The sequence below is a fragment of the Oncorhynchus clarkii genome, chromosome 6 (assembly GCF_045791955.1).
Source record: "Oncorhynchus clarkii lewisi isolate Uvic-CL-2024 chromosome 6, UVic_Ocla_1.0, whole genome shotgun sequence".
Classification (NCBI taxonomy): domain Eukaryota; kingdom Metazoa; phylum Chordata; class Actinopteri; order Salmoniformes; family Salmonidae; genus Oncorhynchus; species Oncorhynchus clarkii.
Genome location: NC_092152.1, coordinates 18,453,299 through 18,479,997, shown reverse-complemented (window position 1 = coordinate 18,479,997; position 26,699 = coordinate 18,453,299). Strand labels below are relative to the sequence as shown.

Genomic DNA, 26,699 nt, shown 5'->3' with positions numbered 1-26,699 from the left:
ATTATCCATCTGGCTGGGGGTGGAAGAGTGGAGGAGTGGAGGGCAAGGAGCTAGTTAAAAAACCATACCCTCATTGCCATCAGGTTGACAACTGGAATAGTAAGGAGCGATTTGAATGTTTTTTGTTCCTTGTGTCGAAACCATCAACTGTCTTAGAAGAGCAGCTGCTCCACAATCACACAAACATGTCACAACCTAAGTGCCCTAGTGGCTCACGGCAGCCCCATCAAAATCTTTGGAACATCATTCTCTGGCCACGGCCCTTCCTTGCCAACTCACCACACCAGTATCCATCTCCACTGATCGTGTGCATGTGTGTGTGTGTCCTGTGTGTGTGTGTGTGTCCTGTGTGTGTGTGCGTGCATGATGGTGATTCACTCTTTAAGCTTGGCCAGCGATAATGGTTCATATTTGGAGCAAGGCTGGTGATGACATGCGTATCCATGGCAACAGCATGCAGTGGGCTACTGGAGCCGTCCCCCTCCTGTGTCATATTGCAGTCCTCCTGAAAACTACTCAATGCCACTCAGCATTGCTTGACGCAACTCAATAACATCCAATAGAACTCAACACTACTCCACACAACTTAGAAACACTGGACCCTGATCAACACAACTCAACAACACTGAATACTTTGATACTCACCAACACAAATTAGTATTTCAGTCAATTGGTAGACATCTGTCCCAGTTAACACTAATTTACTACTTAGTATTCAATAGTACCTTCACTGAAAGCTACTAACTGCAGCTGATTTCTCCTCACAAGGGAACACTCAGTACTAGAACACCACACACACACACACACACACCTCCCTCTGACTGAGCGCTTGAGCAGTGCTGCTGACCTGAGTGATGGGAAGGCCCAAGACTCGATAGACCTGAGAGAGGCATCTGCTTCAGACAGACAGGCCTGAGATCAATCGATCAATGAAGCTCTATCTGCTGTAGTGCAGTTCCCAATAGCAAAGCCCAGCGCGCTGTATAGAGCTGTGACTGCACAGACACGTTGTGGTGGTGAATTGGAGGTGGAAAGAGGAGTACCTCAGAGCAGCATGACACACAGCCACTCGATAAATACTAACTAATTAACATGGACTGAATTACAGGACATTTACAATGCTGAAACTGATCAAGGTCCAAGATAAAAGCATTGATGCAAAGAGAATAGGGGTGAGCCTAGGGCTGTTGCGGTGACCGTATTACCGCCACACCGGCTGTCACGAGTCATGAAGGCAGTCAAATTCCACTTGATCGGTTAGTCACGGTAATTAGGCTTCTCCAATCTCTGATGCTGCTGATGGTCATTAGTAGCCTACCAAACTTGCTAACTGCCTGGTACTCAGCACACTATTGTCCCTCTAATCACTCTGACATCAATGCAAATCTCATCGAAAATCTAATCAAACACTTCATGGGAACCCATGAGCTCATGTTGTGCAACAATTCTATAGGCTATGCAATTGCGCGAGAACACAGAGTGATGACCTCTACCAAAAAGAGGAGGTTCCCATCAGCTTTCTGTAGGCTAGGACTACAATATTTATTTCTCAACTTTCCTAATATTAAGCACATTGTTAATCTTTACAACAGGAGTATAGCCTACCTGGCTGACATGAAAATGAACCACGGGAAAAGTGTCCTCCATTCACTATTTAAGTGCATAGATGACATGTATTTTTTGCCGCTGCCCCTGTTTCAAGACAGGTGCATGATAAGGGTCCATTCTAAATCAAAACAAATTTCACACATATATTATTTAGTATTTGTAAAGACAAGATTAAATCAAGAATAGTCTGATGGGTGACAATATTATCCTATCACTCGCGAGTTACATATCAACACAGAATAAGAAACTGCCTTTTTTTTGTTGCGACTTTTTAGATTCATAGTCACACACCTCATGTAGTATAGCCAATACGCCTATATGTTTTGATAAGGTTTGAATCACAACTAAAGTGGCCAAATAACTTATTAAAATGAAGGACATTAATCTGCTTTACAAGGGCTTTAGAGCCTATCTGGCATACATAAGCAGCGCATGAGTTTCAAGTGTTTTTATCTGTCGGCCCCAGCCGCGAACTCAGGCTCTGTGTGTAGTTAACCGACCCTCTCTGTCCAGTCATCGCCATTTTACCTGTTGTTGTTAGAGCTGATTAGCTGTTGTTGTCTCACCCGTTGTTTTCTTAGTTAGCTCTCCAAATCAACACCTGTGATTACTTTATGTCTCTCTCATATGTCAATATGCCTTGTATACTGTTGTTTAGGTTAGTTATCATTGTTTTAGTTTACAATGGAGCCCCTACTTCCACTCATTATACCTCTGATACCTCCTTTGTCCCACCTCCCACACCTCACCCATTGTAAACAGCTTATCCAGAGACACAACCTCTCTTATCATCACTCAGTGCCTGGGCTTACCTCCGCTGTACCCGCACCCCACCATACCCCTGTCTGCACATTATGCCCTGAATCTATTCTACCACGCCCAGAAATCTGCTTCTTTTATTCTTTGTCCCCAACGCTCTAGGCGACCAGTTTTGATAGCCTTTAGCCGTACCCTCATCCTACTCCTCCTCTGTTCCTCGGGTGATGTGGAGGTAAACGCAGGCCCTGCGTGTCCCCAGGCGCTCTCATTTGTTGACTTCTGTAATCGAAAAAACCTTGGTTTCATGCATGTCAACATCAGAAGCCTCCTCCCTAAGTTTGTTTTACCTACTGCTTTAGCACACTCCGCCAACCCTAATGTCCTTGCCGTGTCTGAATCTTGGCTTAGGAAGGCCACCAACAATTCTGAGATTTCCATACCCAGCTACAACATTTTCCGTCAAGATAGAACTGCCAAAGGGGGAGGAGTTGCAATCTACTGCAGAGATAGCCTGCAAAGTAATGTCATACTTTCCAGGTCCATACCCAAACAGTTTGAATTTCTAATTTTAAAAATGAACCTCTCCAGAAATAAGTCTCTCACTGTTGCCGCCTGCTATCGACCCCCCTCCGCTCCCAGCTGTGCCCTGGACACCATTTGTGAATTGATCGCCCCCCATCTAGCTTCAGAGTTCGTTCTGTTAGGTGACCTACACTGGGGTATGCTTAACACCCCGGCAGTCCTACAATCTAAGCTAGATGCCCTCAATCTCACACAAATCATCAAGGAACCCACCAGGTACAACCCTAAATCCATAAACATGGGCACCCTCATGGACATTATCCTGACCAACATGCCCTCCAAATACACCTCCGCTGTTTTCAATCAGGATCTCAGCGATCACTGCCTCATTGCCTGTATCCGCTATGGGTCCGCAGTCAAACGACCAGCCCTCATCACTGTTAAACGCTCCCTAAAACACTTCTGCGAGCAGGCCTTTCTAATCGACCTGGCTCGGATATCCTGGCAGGATATTGACCTCATCCCGTTGGTCAAGGATGCCTGGTCATTCTTTAAAAGTAATTTCCTCACCATCTTAGATAAGCATGCCCCGTTCAAAAAATGCAGAACTAAGAACAGATATAGCTTTTGGTTCACTCCAGACCTGACTGCCCTTGACCAGCACAAAAACATCCTATGGTGGACTGCAATAGCATCGAATAGTCCCAACGATATGCAACTGTTCAGGGAAGTCAGGAACCAATACACGCAGTCAGTGAGGAAAGCAAAGGCTAGCTTTCTCAAGCAGAAATTCGCATCCTGAAGCTCTAACTCCAAAAAGTTTTGGGACACTGTAAAGTCCATGGAGAACAAGAGCACCTCCTCCCAGCTGCCCACTGCACTGAGGCTAGGTAACACGGTCACCACTGATAAATCCATGATGATCGAAAATTTCAATAAGCAATTCTCAACGGCTGGCCATGCCTTCCTCCTGGCTACTCCAACCCAGGTCAACAGCTCTGCTTCCCCTGCAGCTACTCGCCCAAGCCTCCCCAGCTTCTCCTTCACCCAAATCCAGACAGCAGATGTTCTGAAAGAGCTGCATAACCTGGACCCGTACAAATCAGCTGGGCTAGACAATCTGGACCCTTTCTTTCTAAAACTATCCACCACCATTGTTGCAACCCCTATTACCAGCCTGTTCAATCCCTCTTTCGTATCGTCCGAGATCCCTAAATATTGGAAAGCTGCCGCGGTCATCCCCCTCTTCAAAGGGGGTGACACCCTAGACCCAAACTGTTACAGACCTATATCCATCCTGCCCTCCATATCTAAAGTCTTCGAAAGCCAAGTTAATAAACAGATCACTGACCATTTAGAATCCCATCGTACCTTCTCCGCTGTGCAATCCGGCTTCTGAGCCGGTCACGGGTGCACCTCAGCCACCCCTCAAGGTACTAAACGATACCATAACCGGCATCGATAAAAGCCAGTACTGTGCAGCCGTCTTCGTCGACCTGGCCAAGGCTTTCGACTCTGTCAATCACCGTATTCTTATCGGCAGACTCAATAGCCTTGGTTTTTCTAATGACTGCTTCGCCTGGTTCACCAACTACTTTGCAGACAGAGTTCAGTGTGTCAAATCGGAGGACATGTTGTCTGGACCTCTGGCAGTCTCTATGGGGGTACCACAGGGTTCAATTCTCGGGCCGACTCTTTTCTCTGTATATATCAATGATGTCGTTCTTGCTGCCGGCGATTCCCTGATCCACCTCTACGTAGACGACACCATTCTGTATACTTCTGGCCCTTCCTTGGACACTGTGCTAACTAACCTCCAAACGAGCTTCAATGCCATACAACACTCCTTCCGTGGCCTCCAACTGCTCTGAAACGCTAGTAAAACCAAATGCAGGCTTTTCAACCGTTCGCTGCCCGCACCCGCCTGCCCGACTAGCATCACCACCCTGGACGGTTTCGACCTAGAATATGTGGACAACTATAAATATCTAGGTGTCTGGCTAGACTGTAAACTCTCCTTCCAGACTCATATTAAACATCTCCAATCCAAAATCAAATCTAGAATTGTCTTTCTATTTCGCAACAAAGCCTCCTTCACTCACCTTGCCAAAATTACCCTAGTAAAACTAACTATCCTACCGATCCTTGACTTCGGCGATGTCATCTACAAAATAGCTTCCAACACTCTACTCAGCAAACTGGATGCAGTCTATCACAGTGCCATCCGTTTTGCTACCAAATCACCTTATACCACCCACCACTGCGACCTGTATGCTCTAGTCGGCGGGCCCTCGCTACATATTCAGCGCCAGACCCACTGGCTCCAGGTCATCTATTAGTCTATGCTAGGTAAAGCTCCACCTTATCTTAGTTCACTGGTCATGATAACAACACCCACCCACACGTTCCAGCAGATATATCTCACTGATCATCCCCAAAGCCAATACCTCATTTGGCCGCCTTTCCGTCCAGTTCTCTGTTGCCAGTGACTGGAATGAATTGCAAAAATCGCTGAAGTTGGAGAATTTTATTCCGCTCACCAACTTTAAACATCAACTATCTGAGCAGCTCACCGATCGCTGCAGCTGTACATAGTCCATCTGTAAATAGCCCACCCAATCTACCTACCTCATCCCCATACTGTTTTTATTTTATTTACTTTTCTGCTCTTTTGCACACCAGTATCTCTACTTGCACATCATCATCTGCTCATTGATATTTCCAGTGTTAATCTGCTAAATTGTAATTATTCGCTCCTATGGCCTATTTATTGCCTACCTCCTCATGCCTTTTGCACACACTGTATATAGACTTTCTTTTTTCTACTGTGTCATTGACTTGTTTATTGTGTTATTGGCTTGTTTATTGTTTACTCCATGTGTAACTCTGTATTGTTGTCTGTGTCACACTGCTTTGCTTTATCTTGGCCAGGTCGCAGTTGCAAATGAGAACTTGTTCTCAACTAGCCTACCTGGTTAAATAAAGGTGAAATAAAAATAAAACAAGTTTGGGGAAGATCATTTTCACCATAAAAATGCATCTTTATAATAAAAGCATTACATGCATAATTGCATTTGCAGTCACTTTTTTCCCCGCTAATGGAACATTAGTGATTTTAGCCTACTGCCATGTGCGCATTGCTGCGCTTATAATGTGAAGAAATAGCCTAATAGTTTATCAACATTTTAAGCTAAACATTCTGATCTGTTGCGTCAGCAAAATTGTGTAAAAAAGTTTTTTATTTTACCTATGTTTAACTAGGCAAGTCAGTTAAGAACAAATTCTTATTTTCAATGACAGGCTAGGAACAGTGGGTTAACTGCCATGTTCAGGGGCAGAACAACAGATTTTTACCTTGTCAGCTCAGGGATTCAATCTTGCAACCTTTCGGATACTAGTCCAATGCTCTTACCACTAGGCTACCTGCCGCTACCTGCTAGTGGTTGTATTGATTTGGGATCTATTGCACCCCACGATTGTCCCAGACTTTGTTTGGAATATTTATTTATTGCGCGGAATAGAATAGGTGGACTTTTGTACTATGGGGATAGTACACTGACATAGGCTAGTGCTTTTGCTTTTTGTTAGGCCTACTCATCTTGTTGGCTGACAAAAAGTAAATGTGGACAGTTCTTCCAATATATGCGCATTGGAATTGGATAAGGACATGCGCAGTTGCGTCCCCGATGTGTCTGCCTTCACTTGTAGCCTGTGAGAAAGACTCGATCATGTAATGGAGAGCCATGTGAGTGAGAGGCGCTTCGGATTGCGCAGCACTCAGGAAGAAGGGCACAACGCAGCACTCCGGGCCGCAAAAGGCATGGACTTTCTTAGGGTGTATTACGGCCACAAAGGGGATGACGCCGTGAAATTCGAGGCATTATCAAGTCAGATTGTGAATGGGAGACTATTGAAGTGTGAACAGCCTGCGCAAAAAACAAAGCAGAGCTCATGCCTTTCAAGCAACTTTTTTCAAATCATCATTAGAGTTTCATCATGCAGCCTTACAATGTATTAAAAATCAAAACCTACAGCCCAACGTTTGTAGAACAACTAAAGTTACATGAATAACTCTAAATTAAGCATGTAAGAGTACCTATTTATTTTCACTCAACACAGAATAGCCGCATGTGCGGCTATTCAGCTTTGTTCAATTGTATTCTTCATACTATAAAATAATATAAACAAATGACATGGAATTCTAAGCAAATCTTGTCTGCTAAATGAACTAGTGTAGCCCACAGCCATTTGGCATAGCCACATCAGGACCTAACATAAGGACAACTCAGAGTATGCTATTCTGTTCTACATTTTCTTCATATCATGCTTCTTTAGACCTGTCTAAAATAAATAATGGATTTATTGAGAAGTTGTAGGCTATATTACATGGATTTATTGAGAAGTTGTAGGCTATATTACATGGATTTATTGAGAAGTTGTAGGCTATATTACAAGGATTTATTGAGAAGTTGTAGGCTATATTACATGGATTTATTGAGAAGTTGTAGGCTATATTACATGGATTTATTAGACTTTTTAAAACTTAGACGTTCTGAAGATCTACATCAGGTGGCTTGTAGGCTGTGTGTGGAAGCCAGTTTATGTTAATTAACGGTCAATTACCGTGACACTGGCTGATGAAATTTCTTTACCGCCACAGCCCAAGTAAAACTGATGGGGTCAATACTTGCAAACATTCAATTTTTTAAATGTATTTAACCTTTGCATCAGCCAATTACAATCGTCAACGTAGTTGCAAGTGATAGAATGCTACATTGTAACTGGTCCCATCAGATAACCTGGTACACGTTAGCCCTATGCTAACCTCACCAGCTGACCATGATTACTTCCTGTAACAAATTCTGCATCAGCCTATTAAAGATCTTTGATTTTATATCCACCCACCAATGTCATTTCTAGGAATAGGTCAACTTGGCCACCAGATGGATATTTGGTTTACTTTTGTTCCGCTTGGTCTGTCTCCAGTGTACAGTAGAGTGACAATATTGCATGATGATGCATCCTCGACTAGGCTACCAGCTACTGACGTTAGACAACATTCAAAACGTTTCTGCATTTTTAAAATCCCACGTTTTTGCTCATCTGTTTCACACAAATCCATGTGCCTTTACGGAAAAAAAGATAAAGGAGGTCTATACAACATTCAGTTTGCCGTACATCATAAAAAATAAATAATATTAAGTCAAAAAACCTTATGGACTTGTCAAAAAGCTGTCATGTACCATCTTCATCATTGCTTCCTGGTGGTACACACTGCTAAATCGGTTGACTTTAAAACAACAGTGCACATTCTGCCCCTGAACAAGGCAGTTAACCCACTGTTCCTAGGCCGTCATTGAAAATAAGAATTTGTTCTTAACTGACTTGCCTAGTTAAATAAAGGTCAAATAAAAACATTATCTGTGGGTTCGAGCCCCCCTCACATCAAGCATTTTTGTTAAAGAAAACACTGTTCAATGCTGGTCCTCGACGCTAGATTCAAATAACGCATATGTGACTAAGTGGATATTTACAATAACGCATATAAATGTAAGTGTAGCCTACATGTCTATGTAATATAGCCTATAATAGTGACAATTATTTATGTAGCAGTGTCAGAAGCCTACATGTCGGTCTGCAAGAGGGACTCCAACAAGAAGTTCCTCATTACATTTATTCTTCTCTTCTCAACACATTAATACAATACATGTAATTCTACATTTGAAAGGGGGAAACACTGGATTGTGTATGTGTGCCATTCAATGGGTGAATGTGCAAGACAAAATATTTAAGTTCTTTTGAACGGGGTATGGTAGCACACCGGTTTGTGTCATGAACTGCAACACTGCTGGGTTTTTCACGCTCAACAGTTCCCTGTGTGCATCAAGAATGGTCCACCACCCAGAGGACATCCAGCCAACTTGCCACAACTGTGGGAAGCATTGAGTCAACATGAGCCAGCATCCCTGTGGAATGCTTTTGACATCTTGTGGAGTCCATGCCCTGACGAATTGAGGCTGTTCTGAGGGTAAAAGGAAGTTTGTGCAACTCAATATTAGGAAGGTCCTTAATGTTTTGTACACCGTGTATATGACCAGTCAGTCAAACACATGTGATCTAGTACCAGAACGTACCATTGGACTTCTGTTATGTGTTCTTTCATAAACAAGTGTTGGATCACGTCAGCTACGTCAGTGATTTTAATTGGCTGATGCGCATTTTGAGACGGAGGTCCAGGTTAAAGCTAAACGTTTTCTAATGTTTGCACGAATGGCCCCAGTATGTCATAGAGTATATCCTTTCCTATGTGGCCTGAGCAGGAAAAATTGCTCTAGAAGGTGGAAGAGAAGGTTGTGACTAGGCCCTGAGTTAATACTCCAACACACATTTCCTGTCGCTATGGGAGAGGGAAGAGATCTGCTGTTGCCTGTCCAGTCGACACATCTCTCATACACACATTGACCTCTGACCCCTCAAGTGGGCACTTTATCTGTGATTGACCAAAGAGAGACAAGTACCTTCAAACTCCCACAGGCTGTCACAAAAGCATTCCACACATGTCTGAAGTACTCAGGGGGAACATTGTGTGTGTGTTTGTGTGTGTCCCCCTGTATCATGTTTGTGTCCTCCCAGGCATTGAACCCAGGTCATTTGCATACTTCCATATGGATAGCCCATTGAGCTAAAGCCTACATCAGCTCTGGGAGCACAAAACTTCCGATCTTTGGAAAGGTTACTCATCGCCGTTGTGCCTATGGTCCTCTGTAGACCTATGGAACCATGGGCCCTGTTCTGTACAGATCCCGAAAAAGGTAGTGCAGGGAGCGAGGGAGGTCCATGAAGGCAGGAATGGAACAGGGCCTAAGTGTGCTCTGCAGGAGGAGGAGAACACGCAGCGTGAGCATGGTCTGTCAAGTCCTATCAGAGATACTTCTGACCTTGAGAGAGATGTATTGATCATCCGGCACTCTTCCAAACACAGAGAAAACTGATACCTGCCTTCCTGAATCATTGATAAGCATACAGTGCTCGCTCGCTCCCTCTCTCTCCATCTATCTATTTTTTTCTGCTGCTCTTCTCTCTTTTTTTGCCTTTCCAAAGAAAAGTTAATTATCAAACCAACCAAGGTTGTTTTAAAGGTCCAATGCAGCTGTTTTTATCTCAATATCAAATTATTTCTGAGAAACAATTAAGTACCTTACTGTGATTGTTTTCAAAGAGCAATTTCTCAAGCATGAATTTTACTAGGACTGTCTGGGAGTAGGGAGGGGGAAACTGAAAACTAGCTGAAAACTATTAGTGATGTCACCATGGCAGGCCAAAACTCCATCCCACCAAAATGTCACAGAGATATTCCAACCTTATAGTGTGGAAATATACACTGAGTGTACAAAACATTATGGACAAAGACTGGCCAGGTGAATCCAGGTGAAAGATATGATCCCTTATTGATGGCACTTGTTAATTCCACTTCAATCCGTGTAGATGAAGGGGAAGAGACAAGTTAAATCATATTTTTTAAGCCGTGAGACAACTGAGACATGGATTGTGTGTGTGTGCCATTCAGAGGGTGAATGGGCAAGACAAAATATTTAAGTGCCTTTGAACGGGGTATGGTAGCATGTGCCAGGCTCACTAGTATGAGTGTGTCAAAAACTGCAACGCTGCTGGGTTTTTCACACTCAACAGTTTCTCATGTGTATCAAGAATGGTCCACCACCCAAAGGACATCCAGCCAATTTGCCACAACTGTGGGAAGCGTTGGAGTCAACATGGTTCAGCATCCCCGTGGAACGCTTTCGACACCTTGTAGAGTCCATTCCCCGATGAATTGAGGCTGTTCTGAGGGCAAAAGGGGGTGCAACTCAATATTAGCAAGGTGTTCCTAATGTTTTGTATACTCAGTGTATATAAAACACAGGAAAATCACATATTTGATTGCACTGGGCCTTTAAGGGTCAGAGGAATTTCAAACAGGTTTAGGTCTGTTTTCTCATGTAACAACATATTTGTAAAGACAGATACTCTAATTAAAATGTATTTTGGCCAATACCTGACAAACTTATTTTTCTATGATGCCCATCACAGAAAAGTATTCAGAATTTATTCTATATGGAGACTACATCTTCTAAATCCTTAACTCTCTGAAAACACAGTGTAGAGTAAAAAAGAGTAACCTCTGATCCTTACTGTACACCACATCTTATTGATAACAGAAGAGCAGTAACAGGTTCATTTGAACCGTGTATTCCACCATGTACACCCTTTTACTGTGTGTGTGTGTGTGTGTGTGTGTGTGTGTGTGTGTGTGTGTTATGCACCGAGGCATCCAGAGAAAGTGTGTCTAGATGTCTCACATGGTCCCGAACAGCACCCTACAGTGTTCAGTACGGTCTCTTCACACCTTTTGTCTGTTGTGTTCGTGTGTACATTAGCTAAATGTTAGTGGATTGGGAAAGTCTTTTGCTTTACACTTCTGTACACCAGCCTATGAGCAGGATACATTACATATAAGGACTGCAGTGAGAAGGAATACAAGCCCCTTGTGAAGGCAGCACTTCTTTAGCCATACACAGTAGGAGATCAGTCAGTCTTCACTTGGCTCCAATGTGTCTTTATAAAGATTGCGGTATGTGGGTCATAATAGTGAAAGTGTGTGTCTTGGGCATTTCAAGTTTCCCAGACTTTTTATTTTAGTGTGGATTATGATTTTGAGTGACAGGAGTGTCACTTCCTCCATCAGAAAGGAGAGAATAGAAACTGCAGTGAAGAGACAGAGACGCGTAGTGAAAGTTCCTGCAGGCAACGCTGAAACTCCAGCTAACTTCCTGCTCAGATACACACAACGCTGAAACTCCAGCTAACTTCCTGCTCAGATTCACACAATGCTGAAACTCCAACTAACTTCCTGCTCAGATACACACAACGCTGAAACTCCAGCTAACTTCCTGCTCAGATACACACAATGCTGAAACTCCAGCTAACTTCCTGCTCAGATACACACAACGCTGAAACTCCAGCTAACTTCCTGCTCAGATAGACACAACGCTGAAACTCCAGCTAACTTCCTACTCAGATACACACAACGCTGAAACTCCAGCTAACTTCCTGCTCAGATACACACAATGCTGAAACTCCAGCTAACTTCCTGCTCAGATACACACAACGCTGAAACTCCAGCTAACTTCCTACTCAGATACTCACATGTGCGCGCAGAAAAGCACACACATACACGTACAGAGGAAGGAGAGGAATTGACGCCTCCGGTGGAACCTCATCCTCCACTTCCGCAGAGGAAAGGAGATACCACTTCTCCCCCTCTCTTCCTTTCACACCCGTTCCCCTCAGAGGGGCAATAAATCAATCAGCACCAAAATAACTGACCACACTGAGGCAGCCCTGGCCTTCCCATACTCCTACACACACAATCTCATCCAAAATACACACACTCAGGTCGGAATTCAATCCATTGCAAATAGAGGATTTCAGGATAGCGTTCAAAAGGTATTTTTGAAGGCATAGTCACACTTTGAGCCTCATATCATTTCCCAGTATGGTTAATTATTAGTACAAACAATACAACATCAGCGATTTGAGTGACAGTCAGTTTACACCTCTATTGTTATTCCTAATATGGGTTAGTATCTAAATCCTCTTCAGTCCCTCTGCGTTATTCAATAGCAGCATCAGTAAAGACAGAGACGAGCTACAGTGCAGCGTTATCTGCATGGGCGGATGATTAGTATGGAACAAGGTATAGTGAGACATTGAGACGGAGATCCACATGCATGTTATTCACTAGAAATGTCTGAGTACCTCTTTACCACCATTCAGATCCCACTCTATGGTTTTATCCCAAATGGTACCCTACTTCCTATACTGTGCCAGTGCCAAAATAAGTGCACTATTTAGGGAATAGGGTGCAATTTCAGATTGGAGAGAAAGACCCATAGGCTACAGTAGTATACTGTGTAAAGGGACTTACCTTTGATTCCAAACTTTGAGTTTCCCCCGAATTTCAAGATTACCAGCATCAATAGAAAACCCATGAAGGCTACTGCTGCAATCCCTACGACCACATATACCTGAAAGAATGACAAAGCTGTTGAGCTAGGACCACCACTACCACTCCAAAATACCATGTCACAGTGTGTAGCCTACTACCACCAAGATACACCTACCATATAAAAACATGAAATATAAAACTTAAACACACTGTCAACCCTAAACATACTAGATAGTAGTACGACTACTAAAAGTAGTGGTAAAAACTATTGTATAAAAACATAAACAAAATGTTATAAACATTGCTCCCACAAACAGGTACAGGCTCCCACAAACACGCACATAAAGAGGTGACTTAGAGTGTTACTTACAGCAACTCTGTCTTCTGGTGGCTCTAGAGGTGTGTCCTCTGTTTTCAAAGAGCAGAGAAGACAGCAGATGCTACAGTATCCCTCAATGACAATGAAGTTGATTAAATGTCCCTGTCCCTGTGGGTAACACGTTACTTGAGGGATACCTACATAAGCACTTCATAACAATATTTGTATTATGTCTTGTTGTTGTTGACATAAGCATGTGCTACCTATGAATGCAGTATATATGGGTTGGGTAATGAATGTGTTATGAAGTCCTTATATGGTTACCTTTCAAGTAAAGTATTCCCTCTGAGTGTCAGAGTGACATAGGCCTATGTACTTGTTAACCTCTGCTGTGTGATTGGGTAATGTGAAGGGAGAGTAACTATACCTGTAGTTGGGTCTGTGGTGCCCAGATCCAGGGTGTGAGGAGAGGGAAGAGAAAATCAACTATTAACACTCAATAACACAAAAAGCAAACCTCAGAAATCAGTCTTTAAAGTACTTCTCAAGTCAATCATCTTTAGTGTCAGGACATCTGGTATTCATTAAAGTAAAGAACATTGAATTATTCTCTCAACAGTTCAATGAGCAATTTAGACAGTCAATGTTGCATGTAAATATTTGAAGAGCCACTCACCATAGTAAAGTGGTTCTGTCACTGTTCCTGTTGGGTAAAATACAAAAAGTACTTGATTGAGAAATAAAGGTCATAGATTAGTTAGGAACTCCCCTCAACAGGTTGTCTAGGTCTAATTGGACACCAATTGAAAATAATTAACAAAAATGAGCAGACACAGCCCTCTAGGAATTGAGTTTGACACCCCTGTCCTAAGTGTATTGACACAAGTGGGATAGGGGTTGACTACACACCACATACCTCCATCAAAGGGGTCAAGCATGAAGTGAGCCTCGACGGTCTTGCGGTCTTGTCCGTACTTGTTGCTGGCCAGCAGGGTGTACGGTCCGTTGTTGATGTGTGTGGGGCTGTCCAGCTGCAGGCAGCCGTGGAACTCCCTCTCAGAGAAGTCATGGATCATAGTCATGATGTAGGGTCCCTCATTTACCGGCTCCCCGTTTAACAGCCAGCGGAGATCAGGTTTTGGGTTCCCAGACATACTGAATGGGATGCACCAGTGGTGGTCTGAGTAGGCATCACTCAATTTACTGATGTTAGGGGGAACTGGGGGAGGGAGAGAGAAAACGGGTGAGTGAGAAAGAGAGAAAGGGTGAGTGAGAAAGAGAGAAAGGTTGAGTGAGAAAGAGAGAAAGGGTGAGTGAGAAAGAGAGAAAGGGTGAGTGAGAAAGATCGAGGGAGAAGCAAAAGGGGGAATAAAGACAAAACATGGTCCAGAAGAAAAACTAGTTAAGACAACGGTATTATTCTCATTCTATTCCCTCCTTGTCTAGAGTCATGTTTGGAACTCACAGAGGATGTCGAGGAAGACTGAGGACTCATTCTCGCCCACAATGTTCTCAGCGCTGCAGGTGATCTTACAGTTGTTGTCCAGTGAGGAGAGGTTATAGAGATGGAGCTCAGACACCTGCCCTGAGGCCTCAATCTGCAGAGGACCATGCAGAGACACAGTGAGTCAGGCACCCACCTCCTCCATATTACTAATGCTTTTACCCATCCACAACTATTTTGAAACTATTTTGCAAACACAATACCTGTTGCTGGTTATTAGTACTATTGTAAGATTATTGTTTACCATTTCTAAACAGATATCCTTCCCTAGTGTCTTGTTAATTTTTTGACATAGTGTTGCTTCTTCTGAGCACCTATGACAAACAAATGGTGTTACGCCTAGATTAGCAAGTAACATTATAGGCCAATGCTGGTTAATAATTGGTTAAAAGCCTCAGTGTTAAAATATCTGCATTATATAAAGCTGACCACGCCCATTGTAAAATATATATATAGTGTGAAACAGTACGGCCGTTAAAGTGTATATTATCCCTGTTCATTAAGAATTCATCTGTTTAAAGGTGTGAATGGTTTATGCTAGGTAAGGGTAGGTCCTTTTAGGATCTCTGTTCACCTCATTCAGGTAGAGCTGTTTGTCTAGGCAACATGTTGATGATGCTATAGCTCTGCCATAGCTCTGCCGAGCTGAGGTAATTCTGCTATTGGCCAAGTAAGTTTGTTTTTTCAAGTTAATTCTTTCTGTTAACACATTTTTCTAAATTTTTCTGCGTTTGTATATTTTGTAAATACAGCTCTGTATCCAGTATTCTCATTTACTGTTAAATAAATACCACTTATTTTTGCATCTGCACCTCTGACTAAAGGGCGACTGCACTTCCTGATTTGGCCTCGTTTTAGATTTGGTTCATTAAGAAATGCTATGACTGATTTCAAACGTGAGTTGGTTTCAGGGTGTGGTTTGATGTGGGTGTCTCGTGTGTGTTCGCAGGTGGGAAGAGTTAGCCAAATGATTTAGCCAATTAGCTTCAGCCAGCTGGTGTGCAACCATGGTAAAGTTGGTTTGACTTTTGATAGATTTGGGGATAGTTAGGGACCATCCATAAACTACACAATGTAAATGGGACTTTTAGTTTCCTCATTAAATTCTTTCAATATTTGTAGTTGGTTTGAAGTTAAGTTATTGTAATTGGGAGCTATTGACCTTTTAAAATATTGTCCCATGTACATTCTATAATTTAGTGATGGTCCCTAACTAGCCCCATAGGGATATCAAATGTCAAACCAAATTGACCAAGGGCATTATGATCAGCTCTTAATTGATTATTACTTTATGGGTGCTGCCAGCTGTGTGCATGTGGGCAGGATTGAAATAAACCCAACCCAAGGAAAACTGTTATGGTACCCTTCATTCCTTGACACTATTTTTTACTATCATTTCGCAAATCTCAGTTTTGGACGAGACTGACTTTATGACCAAAATTATACTATTTACACTATGTAGTCAATTTTGACAATATAATACATTTTTCTGACTCATAACGATGTCACATGGGCCATTTTCAGAACGAGAAGTTGCTTTTTAGGGGCAGTCGCTCTTTAAGACAGAGAATCTGGCAGCCTATTTAGTCAGAAGGAATGTGCCTTTAACTGGTGGATTAGTGTTGTTGCTGATGGGTAGGTCCAGGAGTCTTACGTGAGCAGGAACAACTCTGGGCCCAAGTTAGAGGCCCTAGTAACATGGGCACAGAGTTTTTCTGGGTCAGGTCACGTGGTCAGTAAAACTCCTGTCCCTACTCATGGGTGCATTTAAAATGGCATTCTATTCCCTATATAGTGCACTACTTTTGACCTAGGGTGCCATTTGAGATGCAGCCATGGGATTTTTGGTGGCGGGCGACGGTGGTGACTGACCTCATTGTAGGAGACGAGTGGGATCATGTTCCAGATGAGCTCAGGAGAGGGCGCTCCAGAGGTGTTGCATGTCAACACCACATCAGCACCCTCCTGCACCGTCACCTTGGATGGGCTCAGAGTCGCCATGGGAACCACTGCCAATGACAACGAAGGGGAGATTCAATGCAATCTTAGTTCAAAATCACAGCACAAACACGGCGGTGGTCACACACAGACTACAACTCCATGTGTCTCGCAACTCAGATAAAATTAATTAAGACACAGTTTGGAGCCTCTCTAAGTAGAGACAACAACACAACCAAAGGTGGAGAGGATGGGACTGTGACTTGAAGGTGACCCACGTGTCCAATCAGAAGATTGGCTGCCTCTTAGCCGCAGCCAATGGCATGGGAGCGTCTGGCGAGGAAGGGCCAGTGTCGACAGTCCTGGTTGATAAAATGGACAGATCTCTTATCTCCACTAAGGGACGTCGCCAAGACTCTTATCAGCATGGCAACGCTCTCAATGATTCTAGAACCCAGAAAACGATTAATTTCAGCACTCAGACCATACCATCTGAAGCACCTTCAGTAAATCAACCCTTACAGCTTGAGCAGTCTCAGTTGCTCTCTTACAAGCACTGCCAGCTGCGGTGTTAACCCTACCCACTCAACAAAGCTACAGTACACTAGTAAAGCACAGTATGCCTTTACAATGTGTCCATCTTTAACAACACAACTCGTGGGCTAAACTGGTTGCAATGGTTGTTTACTGGTTGTAACCAGTTTTAGACACTAGAACCTACAGCATCAACATCTCCAATATAAATATTGGTAGGCAGCAGTGAAGGCCATAGCTTAGTCTCAGACAACCTCTGTATCCAACACATGAAAACTACTGCACTGAGCTGTGGATTTCATATAGTACAGGATGACAGAAGGAGAGCGGGAGATATGAACAGAGAAAGAATGACAGAGATGTCCTGAAAAAGAGATGTTGTGAGAGGGAGAGAGAGAATGTTAGAGAAAAATAGAGAAAAAGGGGGTTTGCAAGGTTCTCATTGTGTTTAGCTGCCTGGCAGGCCTGGGGCATCGTACACATGCCTCTCCCTTGAGTCGTCTTCATATGTCACTCACACAGGGGTCCCCCTGCCGTCTCTCCAGGGGCCTGCAAGTAACCGTGGCGATGGCGAAAATAGCAGCCTAATGGAGTGGAGACTGGACTGCCGGATCAATAAGTGTTATCATTGTCGTTATATAGCCTCTGTGCCCCAGAGCACACTAGTACAGGCCCAGGTTCCTCTTTGTTATCAACACACACTGGTGAGTGTTAATGAGTAGAAGGGGGAACTGATCCTAGACCAGCTTTGGTTTGTGGGTAATCATAATGGTTTGTCATTATGATACCACATGTGAATCTAAGGAGAGTTTATTCAGCAAAGCAATTAAAGGGATTGTTTTCAAAAAATTGGGCTGGGAAGGATACATTTTCAATTAAAGCAAGTGGTTTGTGGAAAAAGATAAGATCCACGGTGTGTGTTTTGATGATCATTGGAAGGTGTGCGTGTATTTTGGGGCCATTACCACAGTGAGGGGGGTTGAGCCTGGTGAGAGGTTTCCTCCCACCACCCTCCTCTATACATTTGAGCTCCTGAGCATCAGCCTCCTCTCCCAGCCACAGCTTCATCCACATGTTCTCACAGGAACAGTGCAGCGGGTTCCCTGAAAGAATCCTACACACGCAGAGAAACACAGTGTTGAATATTGAATCACACACTGACACGAACACACACATGTATGAAGGTAAGCGCACACATGCACTAACGTTTATTTTTTATTATCCATGATGACACATTGTCAGTCGGGGGGCTGAAAGAATCAACTCACAGATTTGATATGTTTAAATGTCGAAATATCCTCCAATACAGAGATGACAAGTTGTTGTCTTTCAGATTCCTGTCAATCAGAATGTACATTATTATCAATAATTAGTTGAAAGACATATCCAAAAGAAATACTAAACTGTACAACCATTCCAGCAACTGTTCTTGTCTGTCTTAGGAGATACAATTATTTTTGTAAGAACTGTAGTTTGACCTTCAAATTGAGATTCATTTAGCCTTATAAAAGCCACTCACAGATACTGAAGTTTGAGGTTGTTCTGGAAAGCCAGTCGAGACACATAGGTAAGCCTGCTGTTAGTCACAGTTCTGCAATGCAAATATACACAAAAACATCATCATATTGAGCTCGGATGCCAACACCAATCCAATCTGGGCTCCATCATGACCACAAGTATAAGATATCACATAACATACTTACAGATTTGTGAGGTTCCGGTAATAATGCAGGTCTTTGTCATTGATGGATGAGAAGCTACTCTGATTTGCAATATATCTGTTAAAAATTTAATTGGGAAAAAAGGTTAGAGAATAGTAAGTAGTAGGCCTACACTGAACGACAGATGCACGATTATGCAGCACATTTCAAACGATATTAAAAGATGTTGAAGTGTTTTTCGGGGACGGGAGTTTTTGTTTAAGATTTTTGTCAAGTTCGTTTGGAAATACAGAGGAACCTTCCAATAGACCTTTACTCAAGTCGTCTAATTATTGTCATTTTTAACAGTCGATTATTATATAAACAGAATAAACATTGTTAGGCTACTTGTATTGTATCTTTATAATCATATAACGGTGACAGTAGGCTATGGATATCAAAGGATCGGCTATGGTCTTTAGAAAAACGCTCCTATCATGTCCTCGTAACATCATGCATTCTAAATGCTGTAGCCCTATTTGTAGCCCTATTTTTGTTTAAAATAACCCTGATGATTCTCTGTTTGTCTTCAATTAGGCTATGCTAAATCTGAACAGCTCTGAAACGTGGGTGGAGATTAATTGAGTCTATGCCTATTAGTTTTAGTTCACAATGGAAGCAAAATGGCCTAGGCTATACATTTCTCAGAATAGAAAATTCTAGGCTGTTGGGCCTATTATCGGAGCCAAGCGTCTGGGGGGTAGTAGCCTATTTGCTGATATTTGAACTAGGCTACTGTATGGGTTTCTGCGAGAGTAGGACTACACATCTCCCCCACTCCGTTGTGTTTCTTATCGGGGCCACGGAAGAGCGTCAATCGGTACGGATAGCACCACAACAGTCTCTCACCGTCCAGGTGTCCCCATCTCTCTCACACTGACATAAACACGCGAGCGCGTGTACACACACACACTCACTCACACACACACACACACACACACACACAGTCTATAATTGTTGCTTTTTGTTTGTTTATTTATTTTCTTAAGATCACCCTGAAAAACTATACAATAGGTTTTATTAGCCAACTCAAATAGCCTAATTACTGACTGAGACTTGACCATTCGATTGAATCTTTAACTCTACTCATATTTATAGCCTAAAACGCATAGCCTTTTTTCACCTCATTATTGTGTGCCAATAAGGCAGGCATGCTATGTCTGTCATATATGTTGGGTACGGTGATGATGGATCATTGACAGTGACTCACATGTCCGTGATGTTGTCCATCTCCAGCTCAGACTGCAGCACTGGGAAAGCCATGATGCCCCGCTCCTGGTCCACACAGGCGATCTTGGTCCCGCTGCAGGAGCAGGACGCAGGGCAGGCGGCCCCGAGCCTCCACAGTCCCATTAATATCCAACACAACTCCAACAGAGACACCCAGCTACCCCTCCGAAAGGCGCTCATCTCGGCTCCCTCCACGCCCGACCAAGGACAGCTCGGATCAGCCAAGCTCCAGCAGAAAGAGACGCTGTTAGATGCTCAACCCAGACGGGCATGCACCAGCCGCTATCCGCGCAAATGGGTGAGACGATGAAAATAGGTTTATCCGTTCCGCTCGTCTCCACAAGAATGCAGCCAGTCACTCAAAATCACATCGAGACACCGACGTGTGTGTATGCCAAGGATTCCTTTGCGCTCTCTCTCTCTCTCTCTCTCTCTCTCTCTATATTTCTCTCTATATTTCTCTCTCTCTCCCGACTCTCAGACAGATGACACTGATAGGCCTAATTCCACACAAAACACCATGTCCTGTGCAGGTCTGCCAGATTCAGAGCCGTGGATGAATAGATAACCAACAGAGACGATGGAGCCGAAAGCACACACCGTTTAGGCTATTGTCGCGTTGTTCAGTCAGTGCACTGAGGAAGAGGCGGCGCGCGTACCAGCATCAAAACATATGTTATAGATTGTAGACGCCGTCAGGAATACGCCCTCCAGCCATCGTTCCAATTCTACTGCGATTGCTCCAGATGGTCAGGGGTTAAAGCGCTCTCCTCTCCTCCCGGTTATTCACCTGAGGCCTTGTCTTTAGACTTGTGTCAGTGTATAACGGACAAATAGCATAAGCTCGAACATGAGAGATATGGGGCTGGGTTTACAGCCTGAATGTATTCGAATAGAAAGTCGTGTGTTAATTAAACAACTAAATGACAGCACAGCCAGGTGAGCATCTGCTAAAATCACATTTGATGTATCCCACTGGCACAGCGGGGCATAGGGGCACTAGCCTACTCAGTCAGTCACAAATCAATCCCTCTTTAGCTGCTGTGTACCAACCTCCATCACCTTATTAAATCATTAGTCTGTATTTCATAACCATAAAGATTTTAGCCAGCGTGTGCACTGAATCAATAACATGTCACCTGACTGCAGCGGAGGGATGTCATTCACCCGCTGGACTCCTTACAAATGGAGTTATAAATCTGCCTCCTTGGCTCCTTCACACCACACCACACACACACACACACACACAAACACCAGTTCTGAGTCGCGCGCTATCCCCATGTGCAGACACGATGTGACGTAAGCACTGACGCACAAGATGTAGCCTTGGTCTGAATTGAAGAACATAGACGCTACTGAGCTGTAGCCAATGCGGAGTCGACAGAAGATGCTAACATCCGGAAGTGGGAACTCCGCTCAGGCGTCTTTTTACGCCTACTACGTTAGGTTAACTGAGCTGAATCTGTCTCTACAAATCTATAGGGGTTCTCCAACCTGGAGTTGGGCACAGTACGGTGCAGACTATATACAGTGTATTCAGTAATATGTTTACACACGATGTAGCCCCTATAGGCCATAGGCCAGGGTACATGCCATAGCTCAGGTACATTATTCAAATGATGTGCTATATTATAGGTACCTATATGCCAGGTGTTCACTCTGCCAGAACCCGTGCGTTCGTGTGAACGCGCACACACTCAATTCTTTATTGCTGCGACTTGCTTGCTAGTTGAGATTTCTGCTCTTCTCTCCGTTGTCAGTTTAGTCTACATTTCACTGATCTTGGTAGCAGAAAGCATAGGAGAAAAAAAAAATCATTTCTGCTACTAAGATCAGTGAAATGTAGACTAAACTGACAACGGAGTGAAGAGCAGAAATCTCAACTAGCAAGCAAGTCGCAGCAATGCTCGTTCACGCGAGGAGTGGGGGGGGGGGGGGGGGGATTCTGGCACGGGGGAGATTTTCGGCACAACGCCGGCACAATCAGAAATCTATTTGAGTGTCTACCAGCATTTGTAACCTGAGTCTGATAAACAAATAGACAAAACCGTTAATCTGATCAAATTTGCAAGAACAAGAACATCAGTATCTCTGATAAAAATCAGGAGTTTCTGACTTACGTCTGACTTGACCATGACATTCTCATCCTATATCTCATTCTATTATATGTCACAGTAAATATGTGTTGGAAATTCAAGTTAATATAACCTTTCTTTGAAATTCATGTTAACATAGCTTAATTGAAATTCAAGTTAACATAGCTTAATTGAAATTCAAGTTAACATAGCTTAATTGAAATTCAAGTTAACATAGCTTAATTGAAATTCAAGTTACTACAATTTTCCATGTAATTCAAGTTAATGCAACTTTTCCTTGAAGTCCAAGTCAACAGTAAATCAGAAAACAGGTGGCAGGTGGTAATGACTTGCTCCATTGTCTCTTGGTAGGGCAGATGAGTGGAATATATACCAGTTTCTTGAAATACTTTGCAAATGCAGCTTATTTCTATGTGAAAACTGAAATGGTCTATTCATTCCATTTTAGTAGACACTCTTATCCAGAGCATCTTACAGTAGTGACTGCATACATTTTCATACTGGTCCTCCGTGGGAACCGGACCCACAATCTTAGCATTGCAAAAGCACCATGCTCTCCCAACTGAGCCACTTAATCAGATCACATCATCACAAACCACTTGATATCTCAAAGTACTCAATTACTGTATTGTGTATTGTCTACAGGTACAAAGTCGACAGGTACAAACCTAGATTAACAGCCTATGTACAATACAGTAATGGTTTGTAAGGATGGTAAATTAATACTACACAAAAAGTGGTTATTTGTTCAAGAAAAATATTTAATTTGATGTGGAGTTTTGTGTCTTTGCCTATAGCACCTTTTGATGTACATGTTTGATGACAGGGTTTTGTTCTTTCTGGATTCCATTAGAATGAAATTGCAAAGAAAGGGACAGGGCAACAACTCTTACAATTACAACTGTTGAATCTTGCAAGATACTGTTCTTAATTATACAACTACCTTTTTTTGTCAAAACTGGAGAAGCAGATATTTTGGGGGCACATGCTATAGATGTCTATATCGTCCGCTAATACTAGTAAAGGCCCAGTGCACTACCTTTATTTCAAATATTATATTTATATTTTTATTCCGATTTTTCAGTGGGTGCTGTAGCACCCTCAGCACCCCTACTTCCCACGGCTATGGCAACAGCATGATTAAAATGTAAATTTAGCTGAGACTATGTTCACGGTAAACACTGCATTATGTCAGCTCAATCGGAATTTAACTTTACATTTCTATAGCGGAATCTGTAACGCTTCAGTTTTAGAGCCCAGGTGAGTTTGTGGTTCTGGCTCTTTCACCGCAACTGTTTAACCAAGTTGGTGTGTGCAGTTTTATAGCTAATCTACACATTTTGCTATGAGGTGAGATGAAATGTTGCTCTTCTATAGTTCAAGGATTCTTGAAAAAAATAATTGTTGAACAATATATTTTTTTTTAATGAAATGTATTTTATGGTGAATTAAGACGTATTTGTGGAAAATATTGTCCTGTTTTTCAAGAATCCTTGAACTCTAGAAGAGCAACATTTCATCTCACCCTCATAGCAAAATGTATAGATTAGCTATAAAACTGCACACACCAACTCGGTTAAACAGTTGCCTTGTTTAAAGGCCTTGATCGTTTAATAATAACATTAGATATTTCAAATATGTAATACAAATCCAAACTTCTTTTTGTTTTGTTTCATATCACTATTAAATGCTCCAGGGCTAATTTTGTTAGCATTTTAGCATGTTTTTCTAGATTTAGAACATAAAACAATGTTTATAAAGCAAATATCCTTTAGGTCTAGCACAGCAAATACTTCAATTGTTCAAGCATCGATCTTGAGAGGGTTTACCCATCAGTTGACAAGCCACTGACGGAGTTGACGACAGACACTCAAAACAGACATATTTTTGCCTCTAAAAATAAAGTTCAATAGAAACATTTGTAGAATATCAAAAATTCTTCATTTGAAAATCCCCAATAAAAAATAACCATTCTATCAGATCTTTCAGCACTATGACGGAGTGGATGTCAGACAAAAATCTGACAGAGTTGATGTTTTACGGATTTGACAAAAATTGAATTTTTCTTCTTCATTCAAGTGGTATACACAGTAGCAATTTAGTTTTTCTTCAGTTGTTTTATGACTCTGAAACCTAAATAAATGTAACATATTTGAACCAAAATTCATATTCTAATCAGGCAGATGGAGTTGACAGTTTATGGTTGTGACCATGGTGATTCCAATATTGTTTGTTTAAATCTATCAAAACTAGAGAACTTTGCAGACCATCAGTGGTCTTGTTGCACTTCATGTAATGAAGACATGAATAAAGAGTCCTTAAGGTATAACTGACCCTGCTCATTTCTGATTCATTTAGAATTTTAACCAAATCTCCAGACACATCTTTTAGGAATCACAGTTTTGGATAAATACATTTTAACACTTTTTATTTGGGAGAGTTTAACATTGGGATCGTTTGCCCGGGACTGTGGCATTTCCAGGCATAGAGCTGACATGGAAATGAATAATATTGAAGTACAAAATAAATACATTTCCCCTTGTAAAATTCCCCTAAATGTACATTTTAAGAACAAATAATGCAACAGAATAAAGTAAAATCCACTATATAAATGAAGTTTCAAGAATTGCTGATCTAATTCCCTGCTATTCTACACATTTTGCCATGAGGCTGAGAGAAAATGTAGCAGTTTTAAAGCGAATTACCTGTAATAATTTAAAAAAAATGTTTTTGGCTTATGATGTGTTCATATGTTATCTGGGGCCCAACCTCCTGGGGGGACCCCAAACTCCCCCCAAATATCAGAGTCCTTTCAGTCTTCAAAGGTATTCAAAGATACTTAAGCCATAACCAAAGCAATATATGGCTCTGCTTATGAATAACTTCCCCTTCATCTGTGGTATTATCCCCAAATTAGGCCTACAGCTTGGACTGGCAAAGGTACTGTAGTTTAATGCCATAGTAATAAAGACAATACCAATCATGTACTGCCCCTCTGTGGCCATTTAGCAAGTAAACATGTCCACAAAGTGGATCACTGGGAAATAGAAAATACCTTGTAGCTGGGACTGTGGCCAAACTGTGGCTGTATGTAATTTGTATATATATGGGTGTCAAATACAGTGCCTTCCCGAAAGTATTCAGACCCCTTGACTTTTTCCACATTTTGTTACATTACAGCCTTATTCTAAAATGGATAAATACTGACAAGGTAAAAATAGGTTTTTAGAATTTTTGCTAATTTATAATAAAACATATCCCTGAAATATCACATTTGCATAAGTATTCAGACCCTTTACTCAGTACTTTGTTGAAGCACCTTTGGCAGCGACTAGCCTCGAGTCTCCTTGGGTATGACGCTACAAGCTTGGCACACCTGTATTTGGAAAGTTTCTCCCATTCTTCTCTGAAGATCCTCTCAAGCTCTGTCATGTTGGATGGGGAGCGTTACTGCACAGCTATTTTCAGTTCTCTCCGGAGATGTTCGATCGGGTTCAAGTCTGGGGTCTGGCTGGGCCACTCAAGGACATTCAGAGACTTGCCTCGAAGCCACTCCTGCATTGTCTTGGCTGTGTGCATTGTCATGTTGGAAGGTGAACCTTCATCCCAGTCTGAGGTCCTGAGCGCTATGGAGCAGGTTTTCATCAAGGATCTCTCTATACTTTTCTCCATTCATCTTTCCTTCGATCCTGACTAGTCTCCCAGTCCCTGCTGCTGAAAAACATCCCCACAGCATCTACAAAATAGCTTCCAACACTCTACTCAGCAAACTGGATGCAGTGCCATACGTTTTGTTACCAAATCACCTTATACCATCCACCACTGCGACCTGTATGCTCTAGTCGGCTGGCCCTCGCTACATATTCGTCGCCAGACCCACTGGCTCCAGGTCATCTATAAATCTATGCTAGGTAAAGCGCCGCCTTATCTCATTTCACTGGTCACGATAACAACACCCACCCGTAGCACACGTTCAAGCAGGTATATCTCACTGATCATCCCCAAAGCCAACACCTCATTTGGCCGCCTTTCCTTCCAGTTCTCTGCTGCCAGTGACTGTAATGAACTGCAAAAATCGCTGAAGTTGGAGACTTTTATTTCCCTCACCAAATGTAAACATCAACTATCTGAGCAGCTAACCAATCACTGCAGCTGTACATAGTCCATCTGTAAATAGCCCACCCAATCTACCTACCTCATCCCCATACTGTTTTTTACTTTATTTACTTTTCTGCTCTTTTGCACACCAGTATCTCTACTTGCACATCATCTGCTCATTTATATTTCCAGTGTTAATCTGCTAAATTGTAATTATTTGCTCCTATGGCCTATTTATTGCCTACCTCCTCATGCCTTTTGCAAACACTGAATATAGACTTTCTTTTCTCTACTGTGTCATTGACTTGTTTGTGTTATTGGCTTGTTTATTGTTTACTCCATGTGTAACTCTGTGTTGTTGTCTGTGTCACACTGTTTTGCTTTA

At 42.4% G+C, this 26,699-nt stretch overlaps 1 protein-coding gene across 1 annotated transcript in view; it reads right to left on the bottom strand.

Annotated features, from left to right (window-relative positions):
* LOC139410698 (neurotrophic tyrosine kinase, receptor, type 2a) overlaps positions 1–20,548 on the bottom strand; it is a 55,757-nt gene extending 35,209 nt beyond the window's left edge. Inside the window, exons 1-12 of the mRNA XM_071156108.1 lie at positions 20,101–20,548; positions 18,894–18,968; positions 18,710–18,781; positions 18,459–18,527; positions 18,156–18,304; positions 16,591–16,727; positions 14,680–14,812; positions 14,131–14,433; positions 13,891–13,911; positions 13,642–13,653; positions 13,266–13,303; positions 12,875–12,974 (exon numbers count right to left, since the gene is read on the bottom strand). Of these exons, the coding sequence (XP_071012209.1) occupies positions 12,875–12,974; positions 13,266–13,303; positions 13,642–13,653; positions 13,891–13,911; positions 14,131–14,433; positions 14,680–14,812; positions 16,591–16,727; positions 18,156–18,304; positions 18,459–18,527; positions 18,710–18,781; positions 18,894–18,968; positions 20,101–20,300 (1,309 nt within the window). The 5' untranslated portion in view covers positions 20,301–20,548. The remainder of the gene's footprint in view (positions 1–12,874; positions 12,975–13,265; positions 13,304–13,641; positions 13,654–13,890; positions 13,912–14,130; positions 14,434–14,679; positions 14,813–16,590; positions 16,728–18,155; positions 18,305–18,458; positions 18,528–18,709; positions 18,782–18,893; positions 18,969–20,100) is intronic.
* Between the last annotated feature and the right edge of the window lie 6,151 nt (positions 20,549–26,699).